Source organism: Rhinolophus hipposideros, assembly GCF_964194185.1.
Source record: "Rhinolophus hipposideros genome assembly, chromosome: 17".
Taxonomy (NCBI): domain Eukaryota; kingdom Metazoa; phylum Chordata; class Mammalia; order Chiroptera; family Rhinolophidae; genus Rhinolophus; species Rhinolophus hipposideros.
Window position 1 is genome coordinate 51180333 of NC_138063.1, and position 24002 is coordinate 51204334.

A 24002-nucleotide genomic window follows, 5' to 3' on the forward strand; every position below is an offset into this window, starting at 1 on the left:
TAGTGTCTGACACATAGAAGGTACTCCAGTATTTTATTACTGCCAAATAAATGAATTCATGCATTGTTCTCCCAAGATGAACAGTTTATGCCCTCAATAGCTTTAATTTTTTTTATTATGTTAGCTGAAATAAAAAAAGCTTTGAATTATTTTACAGCTTTAAATGTAAGTTATAATTTAATATGTACAATGGAAGTATAAGAGAAAATAAGCATATTAATCCCTCATAACATATACAAGCATTTAATTTAAACATGGATTCCAAATATACAAATTTACTTTTAGCTTTGCCTAAAATGTGTGTGTGTGTGTGTGTGTGTATGTGTGTGTGTTAATCATCACACAATGCTAACACTGCCATTTGGTTGCTTCTAGGAAAGCAGGTCTGTAAATCTTCTACTGAGGAAGAATAATTACACATGCACATATCTCTTCAATTTTAGAAGCAACTTGTGTTCTTCTGGGCCAGTTTCCATTAAAAAACATATTTACCTTTAAGGATTTAATACTAGTTTTAAACTTCAAGTCAGTTCATAATGTAACTTTATCTTCCATTTTAAATTCAGTGAATCTTTCTATTTTCTAGGGTAAATTTTAGATACTCCAGTTCTTTTTGTACAGCAATATACTCTTTTTCTTTTAGGCAGTTCTCTTCCACATTAGGCTTTCTTGATGTCCTTTGCAAACATGTGGCCACTCCTCCCTTCTAAGTTGAAACTACTTTTAGTGATGCTAAGTTGAAACACTCCTCATACTTTTCATGGGTGGGGCACAGTTCTCCAAATTAGAGCAGCTTTCCCTTCCTGTATCATTCTGTAGACTTTGTCTAGCAAGATTTCTCTTCCAGCTTTGTTGTGTAAGAGAATTAGTTTCTCTTTTCTCATTTTTCTCTTAAGATAAGAGTAATCACCATAGTTCATTTTCATCCTTGTTGTCCAGTATATTCCTCATATCCTGTGGTTTTTGGAACTTAGATCTTTACCCACAGGTTTTATGTTTTTGTTTTTTGGGGTTTTTTTTTTTTTAGAGTTTGTTTTGTTTTTACTTTTCCAAATAAACACAAAATAGAGAGTTCAATGAACTTCTATGTACCTATTCCTCAGCTTCAACAGCCATACTTGTTTCATCTGTTCATCTGTTTGTCGGTTTATACTCCCTTTGTTGGAGTATAATATAAATAATTTCACTACAACTCCAAAGTGCCTTACTTACATATCTCAAAAAAAAGTAAACTTTCTTACATAATACATTGTCATAACCACACCTAAAATAATTAACAATACTTCCTTAAATCTAATAACCTGTCTATATTCAGTTCACCCTAACTGACTAAATTTTGTTTATAGTTTAGTCAAATCAAGATCCCACAAAGTCCACATACTGTATTTGGTTGTTAGGTTTCTTAAGTTTCTTTGATTCTAAAACAATTCCTCCTCCCCTTACCACCTTTTAAAATTCCATTGATTTGTTGAGGAAACTAGTGAGTTGTGATGGGAAGTATACCACGTTCTAGACTTGGCTGATTGCTTCCTGGGGTTATTTAACTTGTGACCCTATCCTCGCTATTTCCTGTAGACTGGAAGTTAGAACTAAAGGCTGATTAGATTCAGGGTGAGTCTTGTGGAAGTGGGGTACAATGGTATAGTGTGCACGTTAATAATATCTAGGTGCCCTGCTTTTAATGATGCTAAGATTGATCGGTGATTCAGATGGTGAAAGTCTGATCCTTGGTGGTAAGTTCCCCACGAGTCTTTTACCTAGTGGCTTTACCCTTCATTGATGACCATTGCCATTGTCACTTTTATTAAATAATGATCTATTATTAGTATTCCTTCTGTATGTATTCGCTGGAATTATTCTATGTAGAAGAACTTTCCCACATTTACTAGAACTTTCCCATTTTAATTACCCTGAAATAAAGGATAAATAAACAAAATGTTAGATAAATACTTAATTCTTTCTTTTTATCCATTTTCAGAGTATTGACTTCATGCCCTAGCAAATACCAGTAGGACTCGATATATTTTTGCTTTACTTTTCAGTAGGGTTTTTTGTGTTTTTTTGTTTGTTTTTGGTGTGTGTGTGTGTTTTTTTAACTATCATTATGAACTCATGGCTTTTAAAAATGTGTTTAGTTTTTTAATCACTTGCTGTCATTATTCTTTTTAATCAAATTGCCCCATCTTTGGTTAGTAGGAGCCTTTTCAACTTGGCTCTGTGTCCTTTTGACATGACCTCTATCATCTTTATTAGCTTCAGACAGGCTGTCCCAGGCTCATCCTACACGTTTCTGCCTCATATCTGGAATTAGCCATTTCTCCAGGGAGCTTTGGTTACCATTAGAAGAAAATGGTAGTTAAAGACCGCAATCTCAGCATTAGGCGTACTTGTTGCTATTACTTCTCTTCTAGTTCTTTTCAGTGAGCAGAGCCAGTAAATAGCTACAGGGGGAAACCTTTGAGTTTGTACTAATATTGCCAATTCAAATTTAAGATTACAGGGTCTTTTACTTCTTTTGACTTTATATCTGTAACTCTTTTATGCTGAAATTTTGGGTTCCTAACAGCATTAATATAAGTGTGTACATATTTTATTTACAATACATAAATAAAACTATTAAATGACAGTTAAGATTGCTTTATCCTTGAATATGTACTGAAGAAGTAAGCCCAAATACTGTCTTCCAAGGTTAGTCGGAGTAATTTTCTCTGAGTGGTTATCTGATCAACTTGATGTAAAATTGGGTTCTTATGTTAGTTTATTTTCAGGTTTTAGCGATTATTAATTTCCTTTTTGATTTATTTTAGTGTTTTGATTATGTAAAATATTTACATAATTAGAAAGACAAGTGTATGTAACAGTGATAAAACAGATGGTTCATTTCCATATCTGTCACCTCCACTCTATTCCCTCCCTCAACTATAGATAAGGTAACCACATAATTTATTGTCCAAATTAGGACCCTTTTGAGAGAGAAACCAGGACAGTAGGATAAACCTGAACCAGAATTGACCTGAATTGGCTCAAGAAAACTGAGATGAATAGTTTCATCCTACCTATAGCCATTTTTTAAAACTTTAAGAAGCATTTGTATTTGTTATACAAAACATCTACTTGTCACATAAAATTCTGTGCCTCTTGCTTTTTCTTTTTTTTCTTGCTTTCTTTTCTTTTCTTAATTGAATGTCCTGTGACTTCTTCCATATAAATATCATTTTTTTGGTAGCTACTTAAAACCCTGTTGGCTGTAACATGTTATGTACTCATTCGTCCATAAATGGACATTTAGGTTATTTCCAATTTTTTACCATTACAGATAACACTATGACAAAAAACCTTGTATAGAGCGTTAATTCTATGTAATATTGTTAGATATTGTCAAATTATCCTCCAAAAGATTTGTATCATTTGCATTCTCACCAATGCAATGTAGCAGAATGCCTGGTCCCAACAACATTACCAAGAAATTACGTTTCCAAACTTTTGTTGTTGTTATTACCACACTTTTGGATTTTTATACCATTTGTATTTTAATGGTATAAAAATGGTAATGTCCATTTTTCTTGTTACCAGTGAGATTGAGCATCTGTTCGTAGGCTTAAGGACTACTTACTTTTTATATTTACTTTTTTTGTGGATTGTTCATATATTTTGCCCATTTTTCTAATGAATTATTTTTTTACTTATTTATTTAGAAGTTTAAAAAATATATATTAGAGATATAACCCTAATATCTGTGTTATAAATTACGTATTTTCCCCCCAGTTTGTATTTTAACCTTGCTGTGTTATTTTTGATCCTGGAAAGGTTTTTATTTTATTTATTCATCTTTACTGGTGTTTTCTTTTGTTACTTCTAGATTTTGAGTCCTGGTTAGGTTCCTGCCCCCATGCCTTGATAGGTATTTATATGGTTTTGTTTATTTTTTACAAATAAGTAGGTCTCTAATACATTTGGAATTTATCCTAATTTATGTGTAAATTATGGATCCAATATTTTCTTTTTCAAACAACGACCACTATTTATTTAAATATTATTTATAAAGCCCTAAAATGGTTTATTTAGAAGTCTGTCTTTCCCCCACAGATTTGAGATGCCACTTTTATCATATGCACTTAGCTTTATTTCTGGTTATTCCATTAGTCTAGGTCTATTCATGTATAAATACCACACTTTTTTATTTATAGAATTCTTATAAATGTTTTAATATCTGGTAGGGCTAGGGCCCCTCTCCCCTTTCCTCTTCTGCCCAGAGTATATTAATTTCAAATATGTGTACACATATAACTAGGGTTGATAAGAAGTTTCTTTTCTTTCCTTTGGGTTTGCATGTGTTCTTTGTAAAGGACTTCTCAACCAGACTTAGCTCTTGAAAACTAATTCTCCCACAAATTCCTAATATATTAAACAAAAAGAACACTAACTTGGGTAGCCAGATGGCTCATTTGGTTACAGCGTGAGCGTGAGTTCAATTCCCCCATGGGATGGTGGGCTGCGCCCCCCACAACTAGTTTGAGAATGGCGACTGGACTTGGAGCTGAGCTACTCCCTCCACAACTAGACTGAAGGACAAGGACTTGACTTGGAGCTGATGGGTCCTGGAAAAAACACACTGTTACCCAATAAAAAATTTAAAAAAAAGAAAACATTGACTTCATTTTTCTTAATTAAGCTGTTTTTTTTCCTGAGATTTTCTGCTCTAAAGGACAGAAACAGACCTTTGACAATATTAAGTTTTTGTGCAATTGAAATGCTCTTTTTTTTGTATCCTGGGTCTGGCATTAGACTGGACTTTTAGGATAATGTGAAACAAGAACAACTGGGTTTGACCTTTTAAAAGGAGCCACTAACTAGAACAGCAGCTTGGCCTACCTAAACCAAGCCTAACCTAAACTAAACTGGCTTCCTGTTTTGATTTCTATTCTTACTTACTTGCCTGCTTTATAGTTTCTCATTTTTAATTCCCTGTTTATGGCTATTGTTCTGATTTTAATCCTTTAGATTAATTTTACCTGGTCTGTAATTTCATATAAATTGAATTACATAGTACCACTTAGTAGCTTAAAATGCATTTTAGAAAAACATGAAATCATGCATGATTTAATAAGACTACTAATTTAAGAAATTATAACTTGATCCATGTTTAATGCACATTTAAAAACAAATTAATGGTACATGTTAAATTATAAGAAAAAAATGAATAACGCCAGTGAAGATAAAAAAACATAGCAACCATCAACTTTTTCATCTTGGAACACTATCTCATGGAACAGTAAAAGTCAGTGCACTGTTTGGATACTGTTGATTTGGAAATACTAGAATTTTCCTGGGACTAAGGTCACTACCAGTATTTAATAAAAGTATCACCGTGTTTCCCCGAAAATAAGACCGGGTCTTATATTAATTTTTGCTCCAAAAGACGCATTAGGGCTTATGTTCAGGGGATATCATCCTGAAAAATCATGCTAGGGCTTATTTTCCGGTTAGATCTTATTTTCGGGGAAACACGTTATAAGCTCCAAGACTAGGCTGGGAAGCCTGATGAAAACTTGTTTAGCAGCAACAATTTGTTGACTCATTTTTCCACACCGTCTCCTATATCCCAGACCATACCCTGGTGAGTGGAGAATAGAAGCTTATGAAAAAGGCCAAAGAAAGTGGGAGGTGTCAGGTCATGGGCAGTGACTGCGAAACCCAGAAAAACAAGATCCCACAGCTATGTACTTGACACTTGGAACACAACCCTGAACCCTGTTGAACAAATGTTTGTTCTCTAATCCTGCTCCTTTATTTGCCTTGCAAATTCCTTGAATTCTGACTTTCAGTTAATGGCTACAGTTCTAGTACAAACTTGATTGTGTCTTGGCATCTTCCTTTAGGGACATCCAGGCTTTTTGTTATGACTATAACCCTTGTGTCTCAGATCAGATCTGGGTATATCAATTGGCTCCATACAGAATAGATTTCTGTCTTTATTCACACCAACATTGTTATTTTATAATAAAGGACAGATGTGTGCTAAGAGTTCAACTAAACTACAGGCATGTTAAATTTTTACTTTTAAATCCTTAATAACAAATGTAATTTTCCTTTCTTTTTCTTTTAAAATATTAATTGTTCTTCTTTTAAGAAAACTATGCAAATTATTTGAGTATATCATGGTTTCCCCCAAATGCAACCGTTGTAAATGTTACATTTGATTGAATACATACACTAGATTGATATGCCAAAGGATACACAACTATACTTTTTATTGTTGGGTTTTATTTTGCTAAAGATGTTTGATTGGGTCCAGATGTTTCTAATTGTTACCCAACAAATACTAAGGACACCCAAGACTAGACTCATATTGCTTATTCAGAGTTCACTTTTAAAGCTGATGCATTGATTTAGAAAACTGATAAGAAACAAAACTGAGTTTAATTTGTTCATTCAGACAGCCCAGGACCTAATCCCCAAATTACCCCAATCACAAGTGTTTTCTATTACTAATAGTAGCTTCCTCCTTATAGTGAATTTTCTTCAAGGACAAGTCATTAAATATCCTTTTTCTTTACCTTGAGCCTACCAAAAGTTGTTATGTTAAATATGAGTCATACAATAATATTCAGGAACAATTTTAATAACGGTTTTTCCCCAAAATAAGCTATGTTAGGTGTTTGTGTTTTAATTAAGGTGATTTTTTTTAAGTAGCCAAAATGGAATATTAATCACTTTACTCTGAGGTGTTTTTTAGACAAATTGAATAGTAGTAACTTTACTCCAAATTAACCTTTAAAATACTTTCCTTTTATGATACCCTTGAGCCATTAGGTTGATTTAACTTTCCTGACTCTTAAAATGGTAAGTGGTCCCACATTTCTAAAGTAAATTGCTCATTATTTAAAAGTCCCTTATTTTGTCATAAAAACAGGTTTGGGGATTGCATTATGAATAGTTAAAAATTATTTTGCTTTTGGTATTTGTATGTGACCTCAAATATGAGTTCCCAGACAATGCAAGAAGCCGGTTTTGATTTGAAGGATTTTTAAAAACCACTCATATGCATAGTTCACCTTCCTTGTTATCCCTGTAGCAGTGAGCACACCTTATACCCAGATTTTGGTTTCTAATACCATTCTCCAATAAGAAGAATCAGGGCTCCTTAGAGAAATGTCTGTTTCTAACACTAAGGCCGGAAATACACAACATAAGCCTGGAATATATTATAGTGCCAAAAGTAAGGAAGTGCTAAAAAAAATTACCCATATTGATTATTGATTGTGTGAGTGTGTGTGTGTGTGTGTGTGTGTGAAATTTACACAGGATTATAACCCAGAATATAAAATAAATATTCATGAATCCATACTGATATAAATAAATAAATTAGTGGAGGAGAAGAGGCAAATCTCTAATGAAGAAGAATAAGAAATAACTTATGTAGATACTCTGCCATCAAGGAGGGGAACATGTAACTCCACACTCCTTAGGTGTAGGCTGCTCATAGTAACTTCCTTCTAAAGGGTACAGTATGGAAAGGGGGGAAGGAAAGAGTAAATTGTCAGTGGAGAAATCTGAAATACACTGTTTCAGCAAGGTGGCCAAGGTCAACATCAACAGTCATAAATCTTGTTGATAGCATGTAACCTTGAGCTGATGTGATGAAAATAGTATTTCACCTATGTGATCTTTCTCCCAATAACCCAGCCCAAATCTTATACTGAGAAAAACAAACAAATTCTAAAACTGGGGTATCCTGCAAAATATCTGACCAGTAATACTCAAAACTGTCAAGGTCATCAAAAACTAAGAAAGTTTCAGAAATTACCCCAGGCAAGAGAAGCCTAAGGACACATGATGACTAAATAATGCGTCCTAAATAGAATCCTGGAATAGAAAAAGGACATTAGGTAAATACTATAGAAATCTGAATAAAGTATGGACTTTAGTTAATAATAATGTATTAATATTGGTTCATTAATTGTAACGAATGTACCATACTATATAAGATATTAATAATAGGATAACTTGTACATGGGGGTACAGGAGAACTCTCTGTACTATCTTTTTAATTTTTCTGTAAAACATATTAAAAAGTCTATTAAAAATAGATTATAGAGGGAAAATATAGCACGGACAATATGATCCTATATAAAAGAAATATCTATCCAATGTATCTTATTGTCAGAATAAAGACTTATTTGAAAGAAACCTTCTTAGGATTTTTAACGGAAGTATACTAAATCTAAAGATAAATTTGTGGAGAGTTGATATATTTTTAGTATTGACTCTTCTTACATGTAAGCATGGTATTGTTTTCTTTTTACTATCTTTATGTCCTTAATGTCTTCCAGAAAAGATTTATAATTGTCAACACAAAGAAATTAAGTTCAAAATGGTTATCAGTACATTAAACAAAAGATAGTAGTGTTGTTGGTACTGTAAACGTTTAGGAAAACAGAATGAGACTCTACTGTCGAATGAATTAATTATAGACGTTTGTAACTTGATGCTTCTTTAAAGATGTAATTTGATGCTTCTTTAAAGATGTCTTGATGCTTCTTGAAACATGTCTTAAAGAAAACAAGATCCTAAATTCTTAGATCGTGCAGTCCATATATACTGTGTGACTCACTATAGAATTTGTCTAGTGAAACAATTTTTAATTCTTTCAGATGTCAGTATAGCAGTGTCTAAATTGGAGTAATGTAGTCAGTCAAGGGATATTTTGTAAAAATAATAATAACTAATGCTTATGTAACATCTTTTATATATCAAGCATGTGTCATATATTAATTCATTTAGTCCTTACAACAAACCTACGATGTGTGAGGGTGTTATTATCCCTCATCAGAAGAGGAACTGAGACCAGAAAGTTTAAATGACCTCCGTAAGGTCAAACAATGAGTCTAGAGGAAAGCAGGATTTAAGCCGAATAGTCTGGCTATTGAATCCATGCTCTGTGACCCATTACATTATATGTTATTTTTGTATGTTATATGTTATATGTTACTCAGCTTCTTGCAAAGATGAAGATGGTGTCATTCTAAAATCATACAACACAGTAGCTTTCATTTGTAGCCATTATAAATATCACAAGCTAATAAATGATGTTGGATTTAATCAATAGATATTTACAACTACTGATTATTCATGATCGCTATAAAGATAATTGGGACTGGGGACAAAGCTGTGTTACTTGAACTCTAAATATTCTCTTTGGATTTAGCCAGACCATCTGAGAACTGCATACTTAGGCTGCATTGTTGTGGCCCTTCCTAAAATTGCCTCTGCCCTCCTGGGCATTATGCATTATAACTGTGATAACTCACGATGGCGGTGAGATTGTTTTGTTTATAACAACGGCATGGGTTTTAAATGATTAAGGAAAGCTACTCTGGACAATGGGATATCCTCGTTTCTCAGTTTCAGTCATGATTTGTTTCAGTGGTTTCCTTTTTGCATCACTGCGTCGTCTATATAGCATCAGACTAATTGTTTCCTTTTTTGATAATTTGTACTTTGAAAACAATAGTTGTTTTGTTTTCAGAAAAAGGCAATTATAGTATTAATTTGATTCTTTTTAAAACTACATCTACTGGAGGTTCTGATTTATTCCCTGTATTTATGCTGGGGAAACTGAAAACAAAGATGAAAACTGTCTATGCTTCTACCCTTCTCAAAATGACATCTATTAGGTCACATGCTTTGCATCACCTTGCCTTTTCTGTATTGTAGGACATAGTCTGCCTTAGGGATCTAGTTACAATGGCTACAGTCTCTTCCCATCTGTTCTTCTAATGCAGCTGTTCTCAAACGTTTCTTTTAATCTCAGGATCCTTTTATACTCTGAAAATTTTAATCTTTAGTGATCTGTTGCTATGTTTGAAGTATACAGAGAAATTCCAGCCTCACACAGCTGTGTAATTGGAAAAGAGAAGAGTATTTTAACAGCCTTTTCAGATAATTGTGAATATTCTTCTTTGATACTACACCCAAACTGGACAAGCAGTAACTTCTTAAAGGTTAGTTACCAAGTAGAATCTAAAACCAGATTCTGAAACTCCTCAGAACTCTGTTACATCAAGATGCATTGATCTGTGGTGAACTTTGGAATAACTTCTACCCATGCATAATTTTGTAACACCATGCATTGGTCATTGGAAATTGTGAGTTCACTGAGTTATGCAGATCTTCCAAATATTGACAGATACATTATATAATATCCCCCAAAATTACATTAGTTAACTTTACCACTAATCTCATCAGAAAAGTACTTATGTATTGGCAAACAGTCAAGTCATGGTGGCTGATAACAAGTTTTCCAAAATTCTACTTTTTGCTTGAAAACTTAGATTTTTTTTTTAAATTTATTTTTGTATTGGGGAACAATGCGTTTTTCCAGGACACATCAGCTCGATGTCAAGTTGCTGTCCTCACTCTAGTTGTGGAGGGCGCAGCTCACTGCCCATGTGGGGATCAAACTGGTGACCTTGGTGTTATGAGCCCTGTGCTGTAACCACTGGCCCAACCGGCCGGCCCGAAAACTTAGATTTCATTATCAACAAATACTGTGAGTTGTATCCTTAAAGTAACATGCTCACTTCATTCATTTTTAATAAATTGTTTTTCACATACACAACTCTTCATAATCATAGTTTGGTAGTTATTTTAAATAAAAATAGTATTCTAAGGAAAAGTGGCTAGGTTATCTTGCAACTCGGTAAGTTAGTCCTTTGATATAAACATTATACTTAAGTATGTAGCAAGTTCTTTCTGCATACTTCCCAGTTCATCACACAGAATGTTAAAAAGTCATTTGTTCAACAATCCCAACTGATAATTGTTATTACTTCATTAAACATTTTCATACGTGAAACTGGCTTTTTTTAAAACTGTATTTGGTGGTTAAGACTATAGTGACTAGTAATAACACTTTGGTGCCATTGCCTTGATTCAAGCTAAGGCACCAAAGGTTTTACCGACCATTGCTTTTACACCATTAATGCAAGTGTTAGAACTGGAAAACAAACAAAAAACAATTTTATGAAAATGTTTTTTGACTTATGAACCCCCTGAAAGGATCTGGGAGACTCCAAGGAGTTCATAGACTACATTTTAGGAACTGCTATTCAAATAAAGTCTTTTTTGAATATCTGTAATAATATACTGAATATTTTAAATAAAACTACTAATGAAGTAATAATTTTGTACATAAATAGGTTAAGTGAAAGTATTGTGTCAAATTTTTTAAAAATATAGAAAAGAAGGATCTCCAGTATCTACTACTATTAATACATATGTATTTTTCTTTAAAATATAATTTAAAAACTAAAATTATTACTTAAAATAATAAATTCAAATAATGCAGGAAAGTATATGTAATGAAATGTCTCCCTTCCTTATGCCCATAGTCCCTCTCCCTGAAGGTTTTTCTCATACGTATTTGCAATAAAGAAGTACATATTTTTCACATATTTTACTGTATAAAAAGTATAATAAACCAACTCTAAGATACCTTTACAAGAACTTTATTTTTACTTAGATCAGAAGGCATCTTTTAATAATATTTTGGGTCTCTTTTTTTCTTTCTTCACTTAGAAAAAACTCTTATGTGAATCATGCATGTCAAAGAGTTTTTGTTTCCTCTTTTTGTCAACACTGGAAAGTTCTAACATTTGGAATAGTTAACAAGACTTTATCTCCAATGAAGTCTAGAAATCAGTAACTTTAGTTAACTAACAACAATAACAAAATACTGATGCTAACCACTTAATATCAAAAATAAGTGTTTTAAATGCAATGGCTAGCGAGTCAAGTTTGCAGAAAGAAAGATCGGTGTGGCCAGATGTTAGCAAACAAGGAGAATGGTAGAGAGAGATGAGTGAGAGAGTGGGTAAGGGCTCCAGGTCTTGGAGGCCATAGAAAGGAGTTTGAATCATATCCTAAATATAATGGAAACCCATTGGGGAGTTTACGGTGGTGATATCTAAATTACATTTTTAAATGATCATTCTGGCTACTATGTGGAAGGAGAATTTAAGAATACAAAGAGAAGAGACACGGACTCATTTAGGCAGTTGTAGTTCAATTTAAAAGATGATGGTAGATTAGACTAGGATTGTTGATAGTGGAAATGATGCAGCTCAGATTCAGGAAGTATTTTGTAGGTAAATTGTCAGAGTTTGGTTTGAATTGGACGTAGGATATGAGAAAAGAGGGAAATTAATGATTGACCTGTGAGTTGGGTGACTGAGGTGGAGTGGATTTAAAAATCATTATCACTGAGGAGGTCTAGGAACAAAAGGCCCGGGTGGATCTTCACTGTGAATATTGAAATTGTCAAGAATGACAGTGGGTCTAATGATGACAAATGAAATGATGATCCAGGTATTGAAGTGATTAGTAAGTAAGGAGAAGATAACAGCAAAAAGGAGGGAGAGATAAGAGATGGTAAAATCCAATAACATGCATTTTAAAGTAGCTGGAATTAATGAAAGAGAATGAGAAATAGTTTAAAATCCACCAAAATATAGTGTTTCCAAGTCCAGTCAAAATTTGATGGAGATTTGGTCTAGGGTGATAGAAACGAAGAGATGTGGCCTCATTGGAAAAATAATTAGAAGGTCAGTTTGACCAGACTTGGTGACACATTGGAAGTGGTAATTGAAGAGAAGTGAGACAAAAATAGCCTCTAGATTTCTGACTGCATAAATTGTGACAGGGAACCAGGATAGAGGATGCTGTTGTACGGCCCAGGTGTGTTGAGGAATATGATTGGGACAGTTAAGTTTAAGGGGCATGTAAGGTTCTCAAATGGAGATGTCCTGTAGGAAGTTGGATACAAGTATCTGGGGGGGAAAGATGGGAGGGAGAGGGAGAGGGAGAGAAATTCATTACATTTCCAACTCCTTATGACACCAGAGGCCAACCAAGTCTAAGGCTCATGCTGCCTGCACCGCTCAGCCAATAGACCAACACAGGAATTGGGCTATTTAGAATAAGCGTTTATTATCAGAGCACCACTAGTCTAAGAAGGCAGCGGGTTAACACCTCCGAAAACTGCCTTAATATTCTCAGACCAGCTTGGGGTATGTGGGGACAGAGCCCCAGAGAGCAGTTTCCAGGCTCTCGGCCTCACATAGAAAGGTCCTGGCTCAGGTAGTAAATGGCCATCAACTGTGATTGGATGGCCATCAGCTGTGGCTAGTTGGCCGTCAGCTGTAACCAGTGAGCCATTGGCCACTAATATAACTGCCGTGGCTACACTAGCAGAAAATGGGTGCTAGCAAGAAGATGGTGGCTGAGCTAGCAAGTGCGGATTGCAGTTAGCACGGCGGGTTGCAGCTAGCAAGTGGGGTTGGTTGGTTGGCAGAGAAGCAGACGACAGGTTGCAGATCGTGTAGCTCCTGTTTCCTGCGTCTCCAACCCGGCCGCCAGCGAGACTAGAATGGTATGACTCCCCTACCTATGGCTCCGTGCGTGTTCCTTTTTGGCCTAGCCACATCCTCCATTCTTATGTGGGGAGCAGTAGCTGAGACCCCACAGGCTGCCCCTCACGAAACATGGTGCGGCGAGCAGGGTCCCCCGCATGACAGGGTATTTAAGGGAAAATCTGGGCCTTCCTCTAATGGCTACATGATGGTTCCGCAGGTATGCATGGAGCCTTCCCTTTGGCAACGTGGCTCTCCCGTGGTGTCAGCAACCCAGAAGCAATGATGGGAGTAGCCTGGAAAGAATGCTAGACCATTGAGATTGTGATCAATAAGTCTAAGGTATTAATCATAAGTTTCAGGGTAACTTTCTAGAACAGTAACTGGGCTGTGCAGGGGACATTCCGAGCTCAAGCCGTAGGGGGATGATCTCTTTTTAAGCTATAGATCAAGGAAAGGTGAGACCAGGATGTTGCTATGGGTCCGAACCAGGCCCTGCTTCACTTACAGTAAATATAACTTCTGGTTCAGCATAGTAGTTTAAATTCACACATCTTCTCCTTTGCACTTAAGACTCCGGTAAAATGAAATAAAGGAATACAACTGGAAGTAAACTCTAACAGCAAAGAGAAAGAGAGGGAGAAATTATAATTGGAGAAATACCTAAAAGGAAAGATGGAGATACTTGCTATTCAGTAAACAGATCGGAAGAAACACCAAAACAATTTACAAGAAAGGAGGGGCAGGTTATGGTAGGATTAGGAGTGACCTTCCCAACTAAACCCCCAAAGAGTCTCCAGCCTCATCTTTGGCTTTTGTAGGGTGTAGGAGAGAGAAATAGATCTGAAAACAGCAACATTATTTGAAGACCTGTCTGTAGAATAGCTGCCTGACTTTATATCCTAGCCCCTCCCTCATTTTTCAGAAAAAGTTCCAAATAATCTAGGGGGAAAAATTGGAGAGATTCTCTCTAGAGAAATTGAAGGAAGTAACTGGAAAGAACCATTGGTGTGTTGTTATCCGAGTCATGGACTCTTCTATTCAGGGATTGCCGGTACGGCAGTGTCACCAGTCTAATGACCAGACAAGCAAAAAAAACAGAACTAGTACCTTCAAAGAAAGAACAACGTAAAATATCGTGGAGGAAATCTTCAGGAAATAAATCTTTAAGAAAACTGATTTTATATTTTAGAGAAATTTGAGATAATATTATTCTATATCATGAAAAACAGCAAGAAAGCATTTGCAAATTTAAAATTTGGAAAAATGATCAGGAGGGGCTAAAAATAATATTGGGATGTCATAGAATATAGAGCAGATAGATGGAAAATTTAATAGAAAAAAATAGATACTCCAGCAAAACATAAAAAAATAGGAAATTATCAAAAAACGTAATAGAAGAAAATTTCCTAAAGCTGAGAAAAAGCCGAGTCTACAAAATGCTGAGCACAATTAATGAAAAAGACCTGCATCTAGACACATCCTCATAAAATTTTACAACTGCCAAGTTAAAGAATATTCTAAAAGATTTCAGAAAGAGCAATAGAGTTCATGTACAAGGAATAAGAATCACACTGCCATCAGACTTCTTTCTCATCAGTGTCGCTGGACCAAGCATTAAGTGGCCAATGGGAAAATTGTTTTGACCTGACAAGTAATTAATCAAGAATATGAATGTAAAATAAAAACATTTTAAAACAGCAAGAACTCAAAGTGTACTTCTCACACACCATATTTTAAAGGTATAATCAAAGAGCAATCACACATAATAGAGCAGAAGACCAAGAGAGAAAACCATGGGTTGAAAGAAATGATAGCTTTAACTAGGAATTGAATTAAGGATAATATAATAATAGGATGGTAACTCTGCAGGAAGCTGCTCTCTGTTCTTTTATGTGATGGTCAGTCAGCTGTGACCACAAGAGAGACTCAGGAAACAAAGTTCATTATATTCACAGGTCTCAGAGAGAGGTGTCACTGCATGCCACACGGGGTCACGGGAAGCCTCAGGATTTGGTCAAGTGGCAGAATAGAGGAGGGAGAGGAAAGTCTGGGCTCGAGCCTTCAATGGGGTTTCCACAGGAAACGTGAGGGAAGCAGAGTAAACAGTTTAGCACTGGCTAGTTTGAATAATTCCCATGAGCTTTGGGTTTATAGGGATGTTGTGGGGACAGAGCCAGGAGTGCAGTTTCCAGGCTCTCGGCCTCACGTGGAAAGGTGCTGGCTCAATAGTAAACGGCCATCAACTGTGATTGGATGGCCATCAGCTGTGGTTAGTTGGCCATTAGCTGTAACCAGTGAGCCATTGGCCACTAATATAACTGCCGTGGCTGCGCTAGCAGAAAATGGGGGCTAGCAAGAAGATGGTGGCTGAGCTAGCAAGAGCGGATTGCAGCTAGCGATGAGGTGAGGTTGGTTGGCGGAGAAAAGTGGACGGCAAGTTGCAGATAGTGTGGCTCCTGCTTCCTGTTCCTCCAACCCAGCTGCCAGTGAGACTGTGGGGACAGAGTCCCAGAGAGCAGTTTCCAGGCTCTCGGCGTCACGTGGAAAGGTGCTGGCTTGGGTAGTAGATGGTCATCAGCTGTGGCTAGTTGGCCGTCAGCTGTAACCAGTGAGCCAGTTAGCCCCTGATATAACTGCCACAGCTGTACTGGTGAGTCGAGTCAGGAGTCGAGTTGCATGACTTGGTCGGTTGGCAAGCAGAGAAGTGGACGGCAGGTTGCAGGTCGTGTGACTCCAGCCTCCAGTGAGACTATAGTGATATGACTCCTCTACCTATGGCTCCGTGGGTGTTCCTTTTTGGCCTCATCATGTCCTGCGTTCTTATGTGGGGAGTGCGAGCTGAGACCCCGCATGTCACCCTGCATGACAGGTGGTCTTTAGTTGCCTGGTACCTGGCCTTGGGATGACCTAGAGGAATATTGCATCCTGGGATGTATGAGCTGATAGAAAAGTTGTGGGTGTGCATTAGTCAATCAATTTGCTAATCAAAGGTGTGCTAGCAGCTGAGCCCTTTGCTATCTCCAAGAATTGGCTAGTTCCAAGAGGAGCAGTCTTGGCCCATCCAGACAGATTTTTCCAAGATGTCAAGATATCATAATATACAGAAAATTAAAAATATAAATAATACAGAGGCCTGAGACAACTAGTCTGATTGAAGCAGTGAGAGATCTCTGAGAAGAAAATTAGTTTCATAGGATATCATGTCTATAATTGAGAAGCAGAGTAAATTTTTAAGATTTGCTATAAGCTTGTTATCTATGGTCCACAAGAAAAAAGAATTCCAAGAAAGTATTTGTCCATAAAGGAATTAAATATGGCAGTTCATTTGCTATTATGAAAATGTTCACATATAATTATGTGCAGAGAATAGCGTAACGAATTCCTGTATACCCATCACCAGATTCAACAGTTATCAAGACTATGCCAAATGCGGGGTTGCTGGATGACTCAGTTGGTTAAAGCTCAAGTTCTTAACAACAAGGTTGCCGGTTCAATTCACGTTGAAAACGGCGACTGGATTTGGAGCTGAGCTGTGCCCTCCACAACTAGATGGAAGGACAATGACTTCACTTGGAGCTGATGAGCCCTCGAGAGGCACACTATTCTCCAACATTCCCCAAATTAAAAAAAACAAACATTGAATTAAAAAAAAGACTATGCCATCTGTCTTTTTTCCCCTTTTCTTTCTTTACGCAGAGTAGTTAAAAGCAAATTACAGACAGTAAATAATTTTATCCCTGCATTCTTCAGTATCAATCTCTAAAAAAAACAGACATTTTACTTTTTTAATCATAATGCCGTTATGACACATAACAAAATGAATAGTTTCTTGGCATAGTCTTAGTTTCTTGGCATAGTCTAACATTCAGTTTATGATCGAGTTTCTCTAGATGTCTCAAAAAATGTGTTTTTATAGTTGATTTATTCAAATTGCTCCAAGCAAGGTCCTCATATTGTATCTGATTGTTGCATCTTTTAGTCCTCCTTTAATCCATAATGACCCCACCCTTCTTTTTTTTTCTCATGCAATTTGACATATTGAAGAAATGGTATCAATTTTCTTATAGAATATCCCACATTCAGGATTTGATTGTTTGCGTCCTTGAATTTTCATTTAACTTCTTCCTCTATCCTTCTGTATTTACAGTAATTTGAAGCTAATTGTAAAAGTTCGATTAGATTCAGGTGTAATATTTTCTGGCAAGAAGTCCTTATAGGTAATGCTATATGAATGTAGCTTGGTTTTCAATATTTTATGGAGTTCAAGGAAAAGTTCATTTTATCTTGAAATTAGAAATATTTTTCTTACTAATGACATTCATTGGACAAGGAAATCCTGACATACATCTGTTCTGCAGTGAACAATATTCATAGAGTCATATTAAGGGAACTGCTGTTTACTCGTTTTCAACCTTAGGAATCAACATATAGTAAGACAAGAAGATTTCATTGTGCATAGGCAATAATGTAGTTACCAAGTTTGTTGATGTAAAAGTTCGGAGTAGTTGAGGGAGGAAAAGTGGGAAAGAGGCCAGTATCCTTATCTGCAAATGAGGGAATTAAGAGATGTGGAATAAAAATTAGAAGTTTATTTAAGATTATAAAGGAAACAAATTACAGTATTAGAATAATATAATTATTAGAAATATGGGAAATAGGGTTATATAAATGAACTTAATCTCCATCTTTTATGTAAGTGGATTAATAGATAATATCTAAAGATGTTTTTACTGCTACTTGTAAATTATTTGTATTTAAATTCTTGTAGAGGAAACCACCAGAGAAACTTAAGAGCAGACTTTTAAAATGACTGTGTCTGGGGAATGGAATTGGGAGGTGGAAATGGTGGAAAGGAATGTTGCTTTTCATTGTAAACTCTTCTGGACTATTTGTTGTTGTTTAACCATGCACATTCACTTAAGAAAATGGTAACTTTTTTACCTAGTCTTATTTTCTACATCAAAATATGGTTTCATCGAGCAACCCACTTTAATGTAGCCTTAGTTTTCAAATGTATGATGACAATAAGTCAGATATATAAAAGAATTAAGCATAGAGCAGAAAAATTCTTTGTGTTTAGTAGTTGTAAATTGAGTGCATGATAGTGACTTTTGCCTTGGTAAATGAAATAGTGTCGGAATTCTACGCACTGAAAGGATTTGAAATGCTTGCCCTTCAATTGTTGCCATTTGTGTCCTGATTTTTGGTCTCCCTGACTGTCACATGTGGAGCCAATTTCTTTAAAATCTTTAATATAATTAGTATTTAATCTTCTATGTAGTGAGAGAATGCCACAAAATAGCAAACTATCTCAAGAAAATGATCATGAAAAGAAATGTAAACTCTATAGTCAATAAAGAAAAGCTCTCCAACAATGATAAAATTCAGGACAATGGTGAGATACTTCCAGAAAGGTTTTATTAACTGATTTAAATTATGGGCGGTTAGTAACTCTCCAACCAGAAATTGATCCATTGTACATAACGAATATGGACAACTAAAGAATTTACAGAAATTTCAAAAGGTTACTTTTCCCAAACAGCATAGCCCCCACACATCATTGAAAGATCAGATTTCATAGCTCACCAATCTTGAAAGAATGAAGAATTAGAAGAGTGCTTCAGGCAGGAAATGGAGGGTCAAAATCATCATTGCCTAGGAAGAGTCTCTTGGGATGATCTATTTGAATATAATCCTAATTAAAAAGAGAAGATAAAAGAAAATTTTGTAATGGTGCGATAGAAAAATATTACCTAGCAAGCATTTACTTCATGCCTACTGGTTTTAGTACAATGTATTGGAATTTAAATTAGAAATATTATCCCTCCGACCTCACACTGAGCCATCACATTATATATATAAAATTATAGTTGGCATTCATCATTGTTTAGCTTCTGGTGTACAGTGCCATGGTCAGGCATCTACAGTATCCCTGAGGTGGTCTCCCAAATAGGACACGTGTCCATCGGATGGGGAGGAGGGGTGTTCACAGTGTGAGGGATATAAATGATGAACGTCTAAGTAAAAAAAAAAAAAAATTAGAAATATTTTTGGCCTAAGTTTATTAAATGCACAAAACTCCAAAACAGATTTTTTCAAATGTAATGAAATGTTTGGTAATGAGCACTGGAGTTTCTTTAAAGTCTCAGTAGATTGAATTTAGCTCTCCTAACCGTTGAACTCAGTTGTTTACCTTTTCATCTCTGATTACTAGTTTTCATTCATTATAGAATCTGTCAGAAGAATATATTATGTATATTTGTATAATACAAATATTCTAAGTATTATTTGCTTTTCAATGACACTTAAAGATTGTAGAATGTGATTATTAAAAAGAGCAGTGGACATGAAATCAGGCTGAATCATAATCTTGGCTCTAATCCTAAATTATATAACATTGGACAAATAATTTAACTTATCTGGGTCTATTTCCCCTTTAATGAACAAAGGAGTATTATTTGATCATTTATTCCATGAACTCTGTCACACAATCTAAATCATAAAAGTTTAGGCATATTGAAAGATTTTACAAAGAACATGCACAACCTTGTTATCCTCAGTTCTGGCCATGTTCCTTTTTTTTTAATTCCCCTCCCCCCCATTTATTTTTTAAGCCATGGTTTCTCAGTCTAGTTGTAGGACACAGCGCCCTGGCCCATGCTGGTATTAGGAGCCCCCCGGCTGAGGCCGTCAGTCACAGGTCGTTGGTCAGTCGCTCACAGCAGCTCATGGCAGCGCTCGTCTGCTGCCGGCCACTCACCGCCAGCACGGCCACCAGCCGCTCAACTGTAGCACATGTCAGCCCACTGCAGCACATGGCAGCTCACTCCAACCTCTAGCTGTTCAAAGCAGCCCAGCTCCAGGGAGAGCCATTGTTCACAGTCTTAGCTGTACAGGGCACAGCTCCCTGGCCCATGTGGGAATCGAACCGGCGACCTCGGCGTTAGGAGCACGGCGCTCCAACTGCCTGAACCACTGGGCCGCCTTGGCCATGTTCCTTAAACTCACAAAATATAGAAAATGCACAAGATGGTTTTTCTTTCTAAATTTATAAAATATAGGAATTTATAAATTTCATCTAATTTTTCAAACTTTTAATCTGAGATAGAAGAAAAACATCATGTTAGACCTAATAGATGCTAAACAAAAATGAAACATAATTTAGCTTTTTAAAAATATAATGTTCACAAAAGGAAATCCAGAGAACTTTGTTCTCGTTTTTATTGCTGCTAAACAACCTACCCCAAAACATACTGGTTTAAATCAATAATGGTTATTTATTATTCACGAACCTGCATTTTGGACATGATTTTTTGGGGTAGCTCCTTTCTGCAATATGTAGCTCAAAAGCTGGGGCTCATTAAACATTTTTTCAGCTCTCCCTTTTATAGCAAAATTTCTTGAAAAAGTTTTCTATGGTCACTATCTTTAATTCTCTACTGCCCTTTTCTCATTTTAAAAATAATTTTTTAATTTTTAAAATAATCTCAAATGTAGATAAAATTTGCCAGAAGGGTAAAAAGACTCCTGTATCTCCTCACACTGATTCTCCTGTTATTAACATTAACAAATTTGCTCCATTTTTAGTACCCCTTGCTCTCTCCCTCTCCCTACACGCGCACGCGCAGACACACACACACTCTCACTTACACGTGTGTGGGCAAACCCCCCCATGATCATACATCTCTTTTGAACCTTTAGAAAGCAGGCTTTACACATGATGTCCCATTTCTACTAAATACTCCAGTGTGTATTTTCCAACAAAGATATTCCCCTACATAACTAGCGTACAACCCTGCAAATCGGAAAGCCAAAATTGGTACAACACTGCCACCCAATCCACAAACCCCATTTATATTTTGCCAACTGTCTCAACAGTATCTCTTGTTCCTTTCTGGTCAGGATCCTATCCATTTAGTTGTCCTGTCTCTTCAGACTCATTCAATCTGAAAGAGCCCCTTAGTCTTTCCCTTGACAGTTTTAGTGAGTCCAGACCTTACATCATTTAGGATGACCCTCAATGTGGATCCACCTGATGTTGACTAATGACCGTGCTTAAGTCACACATTCTTGGTAACAACATCACTGAAATGAAGCTGTGCAGTACATCAGGGGATACACAATACAACATCAAACTTTCCCCTAATTGGTGATGTTAGCCTTGATCTCCTGGTCAGATTTTTCTCTGCCAGATTTTTGCACATTAACCCCTTTGTAATTGATTAGTATTTTGTAGAGTTTTCCAAGAGTACATCAATATGTTCATCAAACCTCTACCCACCAGCCTTAGCATCCATTGATAACTCCCAGCTGATCACATACCTCTATTATGGTTGCCAAATGGTGATTTTATGTTTCCTTCATTCCTTCTACGTTTATCAGTTGGCACTCTAGTAAAAGGAAGAGCTTTCCATTGTCCTCCATGTACTAATTAATATATCTATTATATAAGGACTCAACAGTTTCTATTTTATTCACCTGGTGGTACTCTATAACTATCATTGTTCATTTTAATGTTAAAAATGATTTGGCCAGTGGGAGCCCCTTCAGGCTGTTTCCTGTGTTTTTTCAGCGTGTCCCATTATTCCTTACTTTCTGGCACAAAAAGGTATTCCAGGGTCATTTTATACTTTCCTTGGCCCAGCCCTGGAATCAGTCTTTTCTTCAAGGAGCTCTAGTTCCTCGTAGTGGAGAATAGGAATTTAGAAAACAAGATCTGGGCACTCAGTTTGCTTGAAGCTACTGAGGTATCATCACTTTTAGGCCCTCTCAGCAAAAAAAAGCTAGGAAAATATCTATGTATAATGCTAATGTTAGAGCTTTGAATGCAGGATAGTAACTAACAATAGCTCATGACATTTCAGTCAGTGAGAAATATAAACTTACTCTCTTTGTCCCCCTCCCCCAGGTATGTGTAATCCTCGAAATTACAGTGACACGCCTCCAACTTCAAAGAGCACAGTGGAGGAGCTTCATGAGCCAATCCCTTCTCTCTTCCGGGCTCTCACAGAAGGAGACACTCAGTTGAACTGGAACATTGTTTCCTTCCCTGTTGCAGAAGAACTTTCACATCATGAGAATCTGGTTTCATTTTTAGAGACTGTGAACCAGCCACACCACCAAAATGTGTCTGTTCCCAGCAATAACGTTCACGCACCTTATTCCAGTGACAAAGGTAACTGTCAACAGTTGACTTTTTCTATCCTGCCCCCTCACTTTCTGTGTGGTCTGTGAAGCCTATATTGAGATTAGATTTTTAGAACAGCTTTTTGGTTTTGAGTTTGTACAGTCTTCAGTAAATTCTGGACCCTAAGAACCCCAATCCCTAGTAGATCAGGACGCATGTCAAACATATTATCGCAACTCCTTTATACTCTCAGTGATAGAGGCTATATTGGAAGATAGATACACGGTCCTAATTTTGATATTTATTTGTGTTAGAGTTTAATTATTCTTTTCATAAGACACCAACAATGCTGCTTACCTAATATTAGGTTGGTGCAAAAGTAATTGTGGTTTAAAAGGTTGAAAATAATTGCAAAAACCACAATTACTTTTGCACCAACCTAACACAATATTGCTCACTGTCAGATAACATTCAAAGTATCCTAGGAAGTCAGGTTTTTATAATAGCATTGGTACCGCAAATGATGCAAGGTCATCAGCTAAATTTCTTTATGAGTAAGGTGGTATTACAGACATCTAATGTCCAGGTATAAACTAACAACATCCAGTTCTCTGCAAATGAGTACTATTCGTCAAAAGGGAAACTAAATGAGAGGATGACTTACATAACTGTGAGGAACATATTAAAAACACTTATTAGTGAGGATAGATAATACCTTAATTTTGGAATGCAAAAGGCATGTGACTTTTATAAAGTCTGTGATATTTTCAAATAAAAGGCTCTACACAATTTTACTGTGGAAAAATAAGGCAATTATGAAAATTACAGGTATTTCTTAAAATAGGTGAATTATGCATTAACAGTATAATTTGCACTCTTTTTTAATTTTTTAAATTTTTTTTTTTAATTTATTTTTTTTGTTTTGCCTTCCATTACAATCCTAGGTATCTAAAATATTATGAACTTTGGCCATCAATAGTAAAAGCAAAACAGCTTTTGCTAATCATGTTCAAATAATTCTTTTTTTTAATAAGTTGATTTCAGAACTTTTAAGTTTTATGAAGGAAATGCAAATTGACATATTTGTACATAAATAAGCAGGTGTAACTCAGCTTCGTTTTCACTTCAGATTGCCTTACACAAATATTTTTTTAGTGAAAAGTCACAGTTTTGCTATTGAGTGCCATACGTTGTGTTGTGACTCATTGTTTCTTCTGAGCTAATCAGCCAAGGATGTGAGGAGGCAGGGGTGCTGCACAAAATATGGAACACTCGTGAACATGCGTGTCATCCTGCACAGGGGCCACACTAATCGCTAATCTTCTCTGTATCATTCTAATTTTAGCATATGTGCTGCCAAAGCAAGCACTCAAAGTAAGAATTCCTATTTCCTTTTACGTTAAAGTACTTTATAAGACAAATTCTGCATCTTGAAAACATCATAAATGAATGGAATGTGT

General features: G+C 36.0%; 1 protein-coding gene across 4 annotated transcripts in view; it reads left to right on the forward strand.

Annotated features, from left to right (window-relative positions):
• Positions 1–24002, forward strand: part of TWSG1 (twisted gastrulation BMP signaling modulator 1) — a 59884-nt gene that overhangs the window by 31415 nt on the left and 4467 nt on the right. For all 4 annotated transcript variants that reach the window (XM_081079031.1, XM_081079030.1, XM_081079028.1 and 1 more), the window contains exon 4: positions 22324–22590. In XM_081079031.1, the coding sequence (XP_080935157.1) occupies positions 22324–22590 (267 nt within the window). The remainder of the gene's footprint in view (positions 1–22323; positions 22591–24002) is intronic.